At 40.0% G+C, this 14,623-nt stretch overlaps 1 protein-coding gene across 4 annotated transcripts in view; it reads right to left on the reverse strand.

Moving 5' to 3' along the window:
- LOC139402124 (WD repeat and FYVE domain-containing protein 2) overlaps positions 1 to 14,623 on the reverse strand; it is a 44,716-nt gene that overhangs the window by 3,103 nt on the left and 26,990 nt on the right. Inside the window, exons 10-13 of one of the 4 annotated variants that reach the window (XR_011633233.1) lie at positions 14,420 to 14,550; positions 8,649 to 8,757; positions 7,380 to 8,513; positions 5,715 to 7,257 (exon numbers count right to left, since the gene is read on the reverse strand). Coding sequence is in view for 2 of the 4 variants with exons in the window: in XM_071146200.1 (XP_071002301.1) it covers positions 8,484 to 8,513; positions 8,649 to 8,757; positions 14,420 to 14,550 (270 nt within the window). In the remaining 2 variants the exon portion in view is untranslated. Of the gene's footprint in view, positions 1 to 5,551; positions 8,514 to 8,648; positions 8,758 to 12,913; positions 13,088 to 14,419; positions 14,551 to 14,623 lie in introns of those variants that run through there. The other 3 variants (XM_071146200.1, XM_071146217.1, XR_011633234.1) reach the window with 3 other exon arrangements.

The raw sequence follows: 14,623 nt of genomic DNA on the forward strand, positions 1-14,623 counted from the left end.
TGGCACCTGTTTGAACTTGTTATCAGTATAAAATACACCTGTCCACAACCTCAAACAGTCACACTCCAAACTCCACTATGGCCAAGACCAACGAGCTGTCAAAAGACACCAGAAACAAAATTGTAGACCTGCACCAGGCTGGGAAGACTGAATCTGCAATAGGTAAGCAGCTTGGTTTGAAGAAATCAACTGTGGGAGCAATTATTAGGAAATGGAAGACATACAAGACCACTGATAATCTCCCTCGATCTGGGGCTCCACGCAAGATCTCACCCCGTGGGGTCAAAATGATCACAAGAACGGTGAGCAAAAATCCCAGAACCACACGGGGGGACCTAGTGAATGACCTGCAGAGAGCTGGGACCAAAGTAACAAAGCCTACCATCAGTAACACACTACGCCGCCAGGGACTCAAATCCTGCAGTGCCAGACGTGTCCCCCTGCTTAAGCCAGTACATGTCCAGGCCCGTCTGAAGTTTGCTAGAGAGCATTTGGATGATCCAGAAGAAGATTGGGAGAATGTCATATGGTCAGATGAAACCAATATATAGGACTTTTTGGTAAAAACTCAACTTGTCGTGTTTGGAGGACAAAGAATGCTGAGTTGCATCCAAAGAACACCATACCTACTGTGAAGCATGGGGGTGGAAAGATCATGCTTTGGGGCTGTTTTTCTGCAAAGGGACCAGGACGACTGATCCGTGTAAAGGAAAGAATGAATGGGGCCATGTATTGTGAGATTTTGAGTGAAAACCTCCTTCCATCAGCAAGGGCATTGAAGATGAAACGTGGCAGGGTCTTTCAGCATGACAATGATCCCAAACACACCGCCCAGGCAACGAAGGAGTGGCTTCGTAAGAAGCATTTCAAGGTCCTGGAGTGGCCTAGCCAGATCTCAACCCCATAGAAAATCTTTGGAGGGAGTTGAAAGTCTGTGTTACCCAGCAACAGCCCCAAAACATCACTGCTCTAGAGGAGATCTGCATGGAGGAATGGGCCAAAATACCAGCAACAGTGTGTGAAAACCTTGTGAAGACTTACAGAAAACGTTTGACCTCTGTCATTGCCAACAAAGGGTATATAACAAAGTATTGAGATAAACGTTTGTTATTGACCAAATACTTATTTTCCACCATAATTTGAAAATAAATTCATTAAAAATCCTACCATGTGGTTTTCTGGATTTTTTTTCTTCTCATTTTGTCTGTCATAGTTCAAGTGTACCTATGATGAAAATTACAGGCCTCTCTCATCTTTTTAAGTGGGAGAACTTGCACAATTGGTGGCTGACTAAATACTTTTTTGCCCCACTGTACATGTTATTACATTTATAGTTTAAAATGTCAACTCCTTCTAGCTGTATTGAGGCTACAAAATCCTCAACAGTGGCACTTGGAGTACTGTTCTCCTAAAAGAAGAATAGCACCTTTTTAGGGACAGCTCTAACAACTATTTGAAACTCCTCAGGAGTGAATGTAACATTGTGTGTTCTCATGATTTCTGGATAATCATATAGTTGTCCATCGTTATTCGATGTTTTAACCCAGATAATATTGTTGTCAACCCTGTTCTGGAAAAACAGACTTGTTGTATATGTGGGGGAAATTGTTGTACATGAGGTTCCAAGTTAGAAGTACTTGTTTATGAAAGTTAGCAAGCTTAATAGGGATCTTACCCACATCAAAGTTGCATTTGAGTAAGAATTCTAGACCACGATTCTGTTTTGAAAATTAAATGAGGGATTATATTCCAAATGCAATCATTATTTCCTAAATAGTTTTGTGCAAAATTGTAATCAGTAACGTAACTTTTGGATTACCCAAACTCAGTAACGTAATCTTCTACATTCAGTTACTTCTAGTTTAAATGTCTCATTGATTCGAGTTGAAAAATAAACGCTGTGCTCATAGAATGGCATGCTTTGAGCACGCCTGAAAGTGCTATTTACATGTGAAAAATGAATGCCATATGCTGCATTTGCTATAGGCCTATTGTTTACCTTTTTGTTGGTGACACTTTGATATCTTGATAATATGCAGCTGTTTAAAGGGAACATCCACAAATGAAACAATAACAAAATGAAAGCCCGCCTCTGTTTTGCTGAGGGATGGGCCCGGAGAAATGTAACCACTCTCAAATTAATAGACAGCTATGGATGCAAGGACTGACCATCCATGATATAAAAAGTATTGTTTTAATCATTTTGAGGCTATACAGTGTTTGTTTACATTTACAATGTTTACAAACATTGGAATAAAAACCGCTTATATTTTGGGTTCTCATGGAGTGTGACAGTTGAACTAAGCTCATGAGGCATTTATAAGTTATATTCTTCAAGAATCCATGGATATGGATATATGTTCAAAAATGGATGTAGCAACTACATATTGCCCCTTAAAGCCTATCAAAAGTGTGCAAGTTTGAGCATGTGTCCAACCACAATTCGTAAGGCGCAAATAGCTAAATGAGAGAGCAGCAGTGTGATTCACATCAATGCGCTATGTAGATATCAATAATAAGTGATATCCGTATCGCCATAGACTACACCACTGCTGTCATCTTTACCTCCAAGCGTTTATTCAAGTTGGATCATCTTTGGATGCCGACAGCAGTCGCACCATTGGAAGACACAGCTTGGATTTTAGCCTACATAAACCTATTCCTGCTCTTTTCCAGCGATCCATCATGTGTTATCATAGGGGTCTCTGACTTGTGGTCAGACTCGCTCAGGTGGAACAAATTAAAATTTACGCTTTTTTTAAATGCTAATTTGAATGTCATTGAGAAAACAACAGAAGTTTCAAATATTTTTTTCGCAAACATCCTTAATGAATTTAAAAGGAATCCTCGAAGTAATCTAGTTTTTCAAAAGTATTTGATTTCAATATTACATGTAATCCGTTACTCCCCAACCCTGTTCCTCCATATGAAGTTAAATAGTAAACCAGTTAGCTTTGGTGCTTATAGATAGAACGCTCGGATCAACTGTTAAAGACATGGGTGAGGCTAAAACTTTAAGAGGGTGTGAACGATGCTGAATGGGTGTAGACAAGAGCTCTCCTATATATATTTTTGTATTCATTTAAATAAAAAAAATCCCCATCCCCGCTGGAGGCCTTTTGTCTTCTGCTAGGCCATAATTGTAAAAAAAGATTTGTTCTTAACTGACTTGCCTAATTAAATAAAGGTTCAATATTTTTATTGAAGTACCAAAAAATACAAGGCCATTTTCTCAAAAGTGAAGTCACAAGTTTATCAACTTTCAAATCAGAATTACTTTCCAATTGTTCCTCAAATGCAGTGTGTGTGTCTGCTTTTATCCAATGTAAAAAAAAAAAAACATTTAAAATTTGCTACATAAGACCGAATCAAGGCGGTCAGTCACATATATACTAAACACAAATATTAAACGCAACACAAAGTGTTGGTCCCATGTTTCATGAGCTGAAATAAAATGTTTCTAAACACTTCTACATCAATGTGGATGCTACCATGATTAGGGGTAATCCTTAATGATGAGTGAGAAAGTTAAATGCACAAATAGCATACTCCCATGACACGCTAAACACTCACACCACTACAATTACAGGGAGGTTGCATTTTTCTCACTCCTCATTATTCACGATTCATTCAGGATTATATGTAATCATGGTAGCATCCACATTAATGTTGAAGTTTAGAAACATACCCAATTCTTATTTACAATAAGTGACACCAAAATTACATACAATTACATTCTACTGGACAGAAAATAATCTGAAACACAACCAAAACAAACTACAAATGTGTTGGATACATTTGCTGAGTCACAAGCTTGATGTAGTGAGTGAGTCATGCTATGTCTTCCCTAAATACTTTTGGTCCCCTAAAATGGGGGAACTATGTACACAAAGTGCTGTAATTTACCCTCAAATAAAATCTCAGTCTGCACTTTAAAATCATAGTCACTGTATCATTTAAAATACAACGTGTTGGAGTAGAGAGCCAAAACAACAACAAATGTGTCACTGTACCAATACCTTTGGAGCTCATTATAATTAGAAAATATTTGACCAATATCTGAAGTTGTATGTAAAATGCATATCAGTTTATGAAGAAATTGTTTTGAATATATTTTTTATCTGTTTATGTAAGTAAGTAGTAGTAGTCTGTAATTGACTCACATCTGGAAACCTAATTCATGCCTTTGTGGCTTGACGTTCTTCTTACTTTAATCTCAGATAACGGCCACAATTTGGTGTTCAAATAGTTTTCAGATTAATAATAATAACAGTTTGCACTCGAGAAATAGCCATTGGCTACTGTCTTTTCTGACAAAGAGGAGCAAGAGTGCCCTGGCTGAACAGAAGTGAAGGTGGAGGCAGAGAAACAGCAACAATTAGAGAAACTTATCCAGGAGAGGGGGAGAGGGCATCCGTCAGCTTGAGGTATGGATGGACACTGGAAACCTATAGTATACCATGTCTCCTAAAATAAAATTGTATGTATTTAATGTTACTATAACCACAGATTGTAGTAACTGAGGGAGGTGTTTAAGAAGATGCCGCTTGTAAATACATAACCAGGATGTCTGTATTGTGTTGTTCCTCTGTGATTCTAGGCTGAGATGGGCCAGGAGGCGAAGGAGAAGCAACAGAAGTTGGAGACAGCGATAGATAGCAATCTCCAGGAGCAGGAGAAGCTGTTGGCTAAGGGCTTCACAGAGAAAGAGCACAGGGTATCGTGGAGGGTGTAAGCAATGGCTTTGGTAACTACTTCAACTATATAGGAAAGCCTGTGAGGAACTCAATGCGCTTGTGTTAAAGTCGCAGGTCAGATCCTCTACTCCCAAACTCAAAACAGGAGCAGTTGTCAATGGCATCACCCCTGGCTCAGACAAACGGGTGTTACTGGCCCTCCCACCGCCCCAAACACTTTGAATTTGCACAGTTGAAAACCTCCAATTGATGCTCCCCATTGTTATTGCTAAGAAATATCCACATCAATATAAACACCAAACTTGTTGACCTATCATACTGTTGCAGCTACTGAACCAATCACTGATGAGGTACACTGGGGCTAAAGTAAATGCCTTTGAGAATGTTCAATTTATAGCACTACATTTTTCATACAGATTTTAAAAAATAAACTTATAATATATTATAAACGGTATAATTATTTTTTTACCTTTATTTAACCAGGCAAGTCAGTTAAGAACAAATTCTTATTTTCAATGACGGCCTAGTGGCAGAACGACAGATTTGTCAGCTCGGGGGTTTGAACTTGCAACCTTCTGGTTACTAGTCCAACACTCTAACCACTAGGCTACCCTGCCGCCCCATAAGGCACTGCATCTCAGTGCTAGAGGCATCACTACAGACCCTGGCTCGATTCCAGGCTGTATCACAACCGGCTGTGAATGGGAGTCCCTTGGGCGGCGCACAATTGGCCCAGCGTCATCTGGGTTTGGCCGGGGTAGGCCGTCATAAATAAGAATTTGTTATTAACGGACTTGCCTAGTTAAATAAAGGTTAAATAAATAAAATAGAAAATAACCGACACTCTTAGATTAGATGAAAAATACAATTCTTTATGTTTTGTATTTTTCTGTTAGAGGACTACAGTAAAACTTTAGCTCCAATACTATTGTTTTTTCTCTCCAAACATCTAGTCAGCAAATAACTTTGACGATTTGTAACTCATTGTGATTGCTGTTTGAATAACCTTGCATTGACTTTCTGGACAAAGCGTGATTTATTGACAGATTGAACAATAGAGAGAGCTGATGAGCTGAACAACTTGTTTTAAATGAAGAATTCAGCTGAATCTCTACATGAATACTAGGCATTCACATGAAGAGACATCCTGTCTTTGTCACCTCATATACATTTTATGAAATACAAACATGAGTACATCAGCTGCAGTACAACAAGGGGAAATAAAATGATAGAATGATAAGAGCACACATCTCTACTCAGATGACCTGTACCCAGATCAGCTTTAGGATGAGACATGTAGGAATGATATTCTTAACGACTAGAAAATCTCCAATAATCTGCTGCTTGGACAAACTGCACATTAAGACCGGAGGGAAATGGCACAGAGCAGGATTAAGGAGTTAGCTACCTTGCTTTGATAAACAGATATACTATAGCTCTTGATTTTCTGATTCCAGATCCTGCTTTGTGATAAACCCCCCTGGGTTACACACACACAGTACAGCACCAACCTGTGAGAATCATACTGCATCACATAAAATCGGTATGCCTAGGTGACAGACTGACAGTTCATCCATTTAGTAACACTAGTGTTGCCAATGATAACATGCTGATGAAAGCCGAGAAAGAAACTGGTATCCAGGTTACATAAAAACATAACACGAAAAACATATTTCAAATCATATCAGCAGTCATTCAGATATTATAAATCAGTCTTGGCTTATGAATCAACATGGAACTCATACCTTTTTTGCCTCCCAACAATGATAACTGTACAGAGGTCATTAAATGAGGAAACGGATAGGAATAGTATAATTCTCAAGTCAGTGATTGACTACTACAGTAAATAGCATTAGAGCCCCATACAGCCATTCTCCACCAGTAGATATGTATTAGCTTTGGCCCAAGATATGTGTGACTGATTAATCAACATGCTAGTATTCATGAAAAAGTATCATGGCTAATTATGGTTGCATAACACAAATATAAACATGCAGACAGGTTGTTGTGGTTTTACAATAGTGGCTCTGCCTAGAAAACAAATCATGTGCATGAACTTAACTTGAACAACTGTAGTTATATCCAGGATATGACACCTATCATAACCATCAATATACTTTGAGAATGTTAAAGCGTAAAAAACACAAAAGTCCTGATTCATAGCCACACTATCAGTCAATGATAATGACCTTGATGGTGTGTGTATTACATGAGAGATGTCTATCTTGGAGGCTACAGTAACACACACACAGGAATAAATAAACTCATCATAACACAAATACATTTGACACACACATCCACTAACAACTGATCACCAGTCTGGTATACCCCTCACCTCAACGGAAAATAAATATTGTCAGCCTACAACCCTGTGTCATTTGAGTCTGTAGACAACATATTGTAAGTGTATGTATTGGACAATAAAAAGTGCTTTGTTATGATTTTGTTCTCTGAGAAATTGAACCGTAACAACTGAAGTGCAAATAACATAGAAGAGACTACAAGTAGTGAATCATGTTTAAGTAAGGCTGCAACATTTCTGGAACTTTCAATAAATTCCCTGGTTTTCCCGAAATTCCGGTTGGAAGATTCCCGGAATAGGCAGGAAATCCGGTATCCAACGACCAACCACTATTTCTGGAAAACCAGGGAATTTACTGAATGTTTCTGGAATTTTGCCACCCTAAGTCCACTACCGAAGTCAAAAGTATAGTAAGTGACATTTAAATAACTCTACAATAAAGTAAAGTAATGAACATGTTCTTTATGATTTACAATTTCAATTGGCAAGCCTAAACTAGAACTTCAGTTTGTAATACAGTATTCATAAAAAAATAAACAAAAGAAAAACATTTCTTTCTCCAAGTCCTCTACATCTGTGGCGGTCAACCATTACCTGACAGTGAGATACCACATGTAGACTTGTTCACCAGCTGTGTGTGTATGTGTGATGACTTTCAGAGAGCATAGAAGCTATACAGTAGTATCCTCAAATTCACCTCTGGACCTCATTGCTCCCCTATAATCAGGGACTGATTTAGACCTTGGACACCAGGTGGTTGCAATTAATTATCAGGTACAACAGGAAACAAGCAGGATTCGTAGCTCGTAGGGTAAGAGCTTAATTCCCATACATTAGGCTATGACCCTCCTGACACCAACTGAAACATGATCCACCTAGGAACAGTGGTATTTTGCCCTCTGCAGACTGCAACAATGTTAAAAACAAAGAGTCAAACCAATGAGCCTTATAAGGTCAACTTTGGGACCTTCTGTAGTTTCATGAATATATTAGAGTATTCCATCTAACTGGTATTCACAACCCAGGTACATTTCGTGCTTCAATTTGTTTTAGGACTATTGGTTCATTCTTTCTGTTAACTGGAGGGAAAGCTATAAGAAAATAAGAGGAAGGCACTTCAATATAAGCTTTATATTTGCCCACCTAGCTGTATTTGATGTTCAGTAGGTAAACTGAGTTCCCTTTACTACAAAACTATTGTCATAAATATAATAACAAACCAAACAATATAGGGAATTATTTATGCAGCCAGTGTAAAGCTTTTCACGTTTAGTCACCAAGAGGGACGAGGACAGGCAAGAAAGGCCTGGTGTTTCTAGGTTCTGTGGATGTTGCTCTGCTGTTGTAAGTTGTTTAGCTGTTGTTGTGGTGGTGGTTGTTCTTGTTGACATTCCCTCTTCCTCTCAGGATGACAGCCACCAGGCTGTAAGCTCTACCCTGATAGGTGGATGGAGCTCCATGTTGCTCCCTGTCAACGATGACTCTCAGGAGACCACTGGAGTCATGTCCCAGAGCTGTTGAGACACACACAAACATAAGCTGTATAGAAAAACAGACTCCTTCATACACATATATGCACCCAAGAAAATAGTTTGCATAAATGTATCCTCCTGTATTAGATACAAAGTGTCTGGTCGTGTCTGTCTCACCTTGACGACTTTGTCGGCCCCAGAGGTCAGCAGCCAGCCTGTGGTGGGCTCGTAGTGCATGTAAACTATGCTGTGCTTGCTGTCATGGAATGTCGCCGTGGGCGCCCGGCTGTAAGACGGGAGGGGGGGAAACAGTTATCACCAAATGTATAGGAAAAACATTTGATGACCAGAAGATGTCCCCAACAAAGGATCACCATACCAACGTGACATCGGACCACCGAGCCAACAGAGGCCCTCTTTTCGATCCCCGCGACAGCCCCCCCCCCATCTCAGAGGCAACGGCCCTATAGGCAACAGTACTCCTAGCAGCACCCCCACCCCCCATACCATGAGATGCTCCATGGTAAGACATGTAGCTATAGAGGATGCCAGAACCTTGTGCTTTCCTGGAGCGAAAATTCGTAACAATCAGAAATCGGTATTTTTGGACACCGATTTGGCCTATTTTTTTACACCTTTATTTAACTAGGCAAGTCAGTTAAGAACACATTCTTACTTTCAATGACGGCCTAGGAACAGTGGGTTAACTGCCTTGGCAGAACGACAGAGTTACTCCAACGTGTACCTAACCATAAACATCAATGCCTTTATTAAAATCAATACACAAGTATATATTTTTAAACCTGCATATTTAGTTAATATTGCCTGCTAACATTAATTTATTTTAACTAGGGAAATGGTGTCACTTCTCTTGCAACAGAGTCAGGGTATATGCAGCAGTTTGGGCCGCCTGGTTCGTTGTGAACTGTGTGAAGACTATTTCTTCCTAACAAAGACAGCCAACTTCACCAAACGGGGGATGATTTAACAAAAGCACATTTGCAAAAAAAGCCACGACTGTACCTACCCATAAACGTCAATGCCTTTCTTAAAATCAATACACAGAAGTATATATTTTTAAACCTGTATATTTAGCTAAAAGAAATCCAGGTTAGCAGGCAATATTAAACAGGTGAAATTGTGTCACTTCTCTTGAGTTCATTGCACGCAACAGTTTGGGCCGCCTGGCTCGTTGCGAACTAATTTGCCAGAATTTTACTTAAATGCAATGTCACAGGAATATTTAGACTCGCCACCCGTTAGATAAAATACGTAACGGTTCCGTATTTCACTGAAAGAATAAACGTTTTGTTAACGAGATGATAGTTTCCAGATTCTTTTTATTTTAATTTTAATTTTACCCCTTTTTCTCCCCAATTTCGTGGTATCCAATTGTTGTAGTAGCTTAACTATCTTGTCTCATTGCTACAACTCCCGTACGGGCTCGGGAGAGACGAAGGCTGAATGTCATGCGTCCTCCGATACACAACCCAACCAGCCGTACTGCTTCTTAACAGAGCGCATCCAACCCGGAAGCCAGCCGCACCAATGTGTCGGAGGCTACACCGTGCACCTGGCAACCTTGGCTAGCGCGCACTGCGCCCGGCCCACCACAGGAGTCGCTGGTGCGCGATGAGACAAGGAGATCCCTACCGACCAATCCCTCCCTAACCCGGACGACGCTAGGCCAATTGTGCGTCGCCCCACGGACCTCCCGGTCGCGGCCGGTTACGACAACAGTCTTAGGTAGAGGTCGACCGAACCCAGGAACTCTGATGGCACAGCTGGCGCTGCAGTACAGCGCCCTTAACCACTGCGCCACCCGGGAGGCCCTAGTTTCCAGATTCAACCATAATGACCTAAGGCTCCTATTTCTGTGTGTTATTATGTTATAATTAAGTCTATGATTTGATATTTGATAGAGCAGTCTGACTGAGCGGTAGTAGGCAGCAGCAGGATCGTAAGCATTCATTCAAACAGCACTTTTGTGCATTTTGACAGCAGCTCTTCGCTGTGCTTCAAGCATTGTGCTGTTTATGACTTCAAGCCTATCAACTCCCGAGATTAGGCTGGTGTAACTGATGTGAAATGGCTTAGCTAGTCAGCGGGGTGCGCGCTAATAGCGCTTCAAACGTCACACGCTCTGAGACTTGGAGTAGTTGTTCCCCTTGCTCTGCATGGGTAACGCTGTTTCAAGGGTGGCTGTAGTCAATGTGTTTCTGGTTCGAGCCCAGGTAGGAGCGAGGAGAGGGACGGAAGCTATACTGTTACACTGGCAATACTAAAGTGCCTATAAGAACATCCAATAGTCAAAGGTATATGAAATACAAATCGTATAGAGAGAAATAGTCCTATAATTCCTATAATAACTACAACCTAAAACGTCTTACCTGGGAATATTGAAGACTCATGTTAAAAGGAACCACCAGCTTTCATATGTTCTCATGTTCTGAGCAAGGAACTTAAACGTTAGCTTTCTTACATGGCACATATTGCACTTTTAATTTCTTCTTCAACACTTTGTTTTTGCATTATTTAAACCAAATTGAACATGTTTCATTATTTATTTGAGGCTAAAATGATTTTACTGATGTGTTATATTAAGTTAAAATAAGTGTTCATTCAGTATTGTTGTAATTGTCATTATTACAAATAAATAACTAAATAAATTGGCCAATTAATCGTCCTCCAATAATTGGTTTTGGCGTTGAAAAATCATAATCGGTCGACCTCTACCTAAGACTGTTACAGATGTTTATACTCCAAGATGTGTTATCAGTCATAATCTTGTACCCATAAAGTTGATTCCCATTGTTAGCTCCATTACTGTTAAATCAAATGGGAAGCCCACTCTGGCTAGCACAAGCTCAACCAGAGCTATTAATTCAAATGTGAATTCCATAAATACGGATATTCCCTTGGTTATCAAATCAGGTAAGAGGCTTGGGATGTTGCACTTAAACGTGCAGAGTTTGATTTAAAATAAGGACCTTGTTGATATCAGTAATCTTGTGCCTATAAACCTGAATTATACTGTTAGCACAAACTGTCTGGACTATTAGGAAGCCCACTGTGTGCAGCTCACCCAGTACTATTGGCTCAAATGGAAATATCATTGACTGTCTATCGCTGAGAGTTTTTTTTGTGCTTTCCTTGGGAAGCCTAACAAGCAGCCCAGAAAAGGGCTAAAAATAGCCCACATCAACCAAATTCATAAAATCGATAACTTGCTAACAGTAGACAACAGTCATATACTGGGTATCTCTGAAACTCCCTTAGATAATTCATTTGATGACACAATGGTAGCAACACATGGTTATAACATCTACAGAGGAACAGAAATGCCAATGGGGAAGGTGTTGCTGTATATATTCAGAGTCATATTCATGTAAAGCTTAGAGAGGATCTCAAGTCAAATGCTATTGATTTAATATAATTTCAGCTGCCTCACCTAAAGCCTATTCTTGTGGGAAGTTGCTATAAGGACCCCCGAGTGCTAACAGTCAGTATCTGGATAACATGCGTGAAATGCTTGAAAGTGTATGTGATATCAACAGAGGTCTATTCTCATCAAACTGGTTCTCATCAAGCTGTCCACTCAAGAAAGCTTCAAACTGTAACCAGTACCTGTAATCTGGTACAGGTTATTAGTCAACCTACCAAGGTATTTACAAACAGCACAGGTACTAAATCATCCATGTGTATTGATCACATCTTTACTAATGCTGCTCTAAAGCAGTATCCTCACCCATCAGATGTAGCAATCATAATATAGTGGCCATATGTAGAAAAACCATCCAAAAATATCTGCTGATCTGTTGTGTTTAATGAGGAGCAACCAGATACTGCACTTATGGAATTGCTTCTTCCAGTTACCGATAAGCATTCAACCATTAAGAAACTGACTGTCAAAACTGCTAAATCCCAGTGGATTGATGAGGAATTTAAAAACTGTATGGTTAAGAGGGTCGAGGAAAAAGGAATGGCAATTAAGTCTGGCAGCACAGCTGATTGGCAAACCTACTGTAAATTGAGAAGTCATGTGACTAAATAAAAATAAGAAACAGTACCACGAAAAGCTTTGGAGTACCTTAAATGACATATTAGGCAAAAAGGCAAACCACGTGCCATCTCCTCATTGGTTTTTAGGAGCAAATACCCATGTGGGTGATTGAAAGATGAACGTAGGTCCACACTCTGGTAGGTTGTAGTAATGCTGTTGGTTGCCAACCGCCATATAAAGTCCAAAGAAGAAAAATAAGCCTTAAGGAAGGAGGAGAGATGACGAGAAACTAATTTGGTTGACCGTTTTATCTGTGGATTAACTGTCGGAGTTGAGGACCTTGTGCATTTCAGGTAAAATAACAACCCAATGTTTACATACCAGGATAAATTAACTAGCAACAGCAAGCTAGCTAGCTAAATTGCCATAAATGTTGAATGCTTTTTGACCTGTCCCCAAATTAATATAATTGGTTCAGAGTTTGTTTTGATATTTCAACTTGCGTGTCCTGATCGCTTCTGGTGTGAGTGAACAAAATCAAAGTGCGCACAATGGCCGGTTTGGTCAGCATGTTAGGCATCAAACTCAGTCTTCATATTCATGCAGAACTGACCTGATAATGAAAGACAAGCATTGTAATTATGAATTCTGTAAAGTGAGTGTGGAAGAGGTGTGTGACCTCAGACCTGGAGAGAAGCAAAAATCATTCAGCTACCCAAGAATAGCAAAGCACCCTTTACCCGGTTCAAACACCCGACCAATCAGCCTACTACCGGCTCTTAGTAAACTTTTGGAAAAAATTGTGTTTGACCAGATACAATTTTATTTCACTGTAAACTGATTAACAGCAGCATGCTTTATGGGGAAGGTCGCTTAACATGTACAGCACAGAACGGTGTACAGCACTGACACACCAACACAAAAGACCAATGATTGGATGAAAGAAATTAATAAGAAGATTGTGGGGGCTGTATTGTTAAGACTTCAGCTTTCGATATTATCGATCATAATCTGTTGCTGAAAAAAAGTATGTGTTATGGCTATACATACTCTGCTATATTGTGGATAGAGAGCTACCTATCTAAATAAGTATTTTGCTTTAAAATATACTTAAGCATCAAAGGTAAACGTAATTTCTAAAATATACATAAGTATCAAAAGTAAAAGTATTAATAATTTCAAATTTCTTACATTAGGCAAACCAGACTGCACTATTTCATTTTACATTTTTTTATTTAGGAATAGTCACTCCAACACTGTAGTTAAGAGATAATCTTAACTACAGTATTCAATGACATTCCAGATGATTCTGTGCTTCCAACTTAGTGGCAACAGTTTGGGGTAAGGCCATTTCCTGTTTCAGCATGACAATGCCCCCGTGCACAATTTTTATTTAGATTTTATTTTTTAACCTTTATTTAACTAGGCAAGTCAGTTAAGAACAAATTCTTATTTTCAATGACGGCCTAGGAACAGTGCCTGTTCAGGGGCAGAACGACAGATTTGTACCTTGTCAGCTCGGGGATTTGAACTTGGTTAATAGTCCAACGCTCTAACCACTAGGCTAGCCTGCTGCCCCAAAATTGAGGTCCATAAAGAAATGGTCTGTCGAGATCGGTGTGGAAGAACTTGACTGGCCACTAGGCTCTGACCTCAACCCCATCGAACACCGTTGGGATGAATTGGAACGCCGACTACGAGCCAGGAGTAATCACCCAACATCAGTGCCCAACCTCACTAATGCTCTTGTGGCTGAATGGATACTCCAATATCTATTTGAAAGCCTTCCCTGAAGAGTGGAGGCTGTTATAGCAGCAAAGGGGGGACCAACTCTATATTAATACCCATGATTTTGAAATTAGATGTTCGTCATGTATTTTTACTCAAGTACTTTACACCACTGATGTTATTAGCTTTTTTGTGCACAGTTGTGTGTGTTACTCACTCCTCATCTGTGATGGACTCATGGCAGCTGTCACACACCCGCACCTCGAACTCGAAGCCCATGAGAGGGATGGTGGAGCGCTTGGCAGAGCACTTTCCACACACAGCCTGCCCACACTTCCTGCAGTGGTGCTGGGGGAGAGGAGATAGGAGATACTGAGGCTTGGGTTGGGCCTACTCGGCTGGCAGACAACGACAATGTGCA

The sequence above is a fragment of the Oncorhynchus clarkii genome, chromosome 3 (genome assembly GCF_045791955.1).
Source record: "Oncorhynchus clarkii lewisi isolate Uvic-CL-2024 chromosome 3, UVic_Ocla_1.0, whole genome shotgun sequence".
In the NCBI taxonomy this organism is placed as follows: domain Eukaryota; kingdom Metazoa; phylum Chordata; class Actinopteri; order Salmoniformes; family Salmonidae; genus Oncorhynchus; species Oncorhynchus clarkii.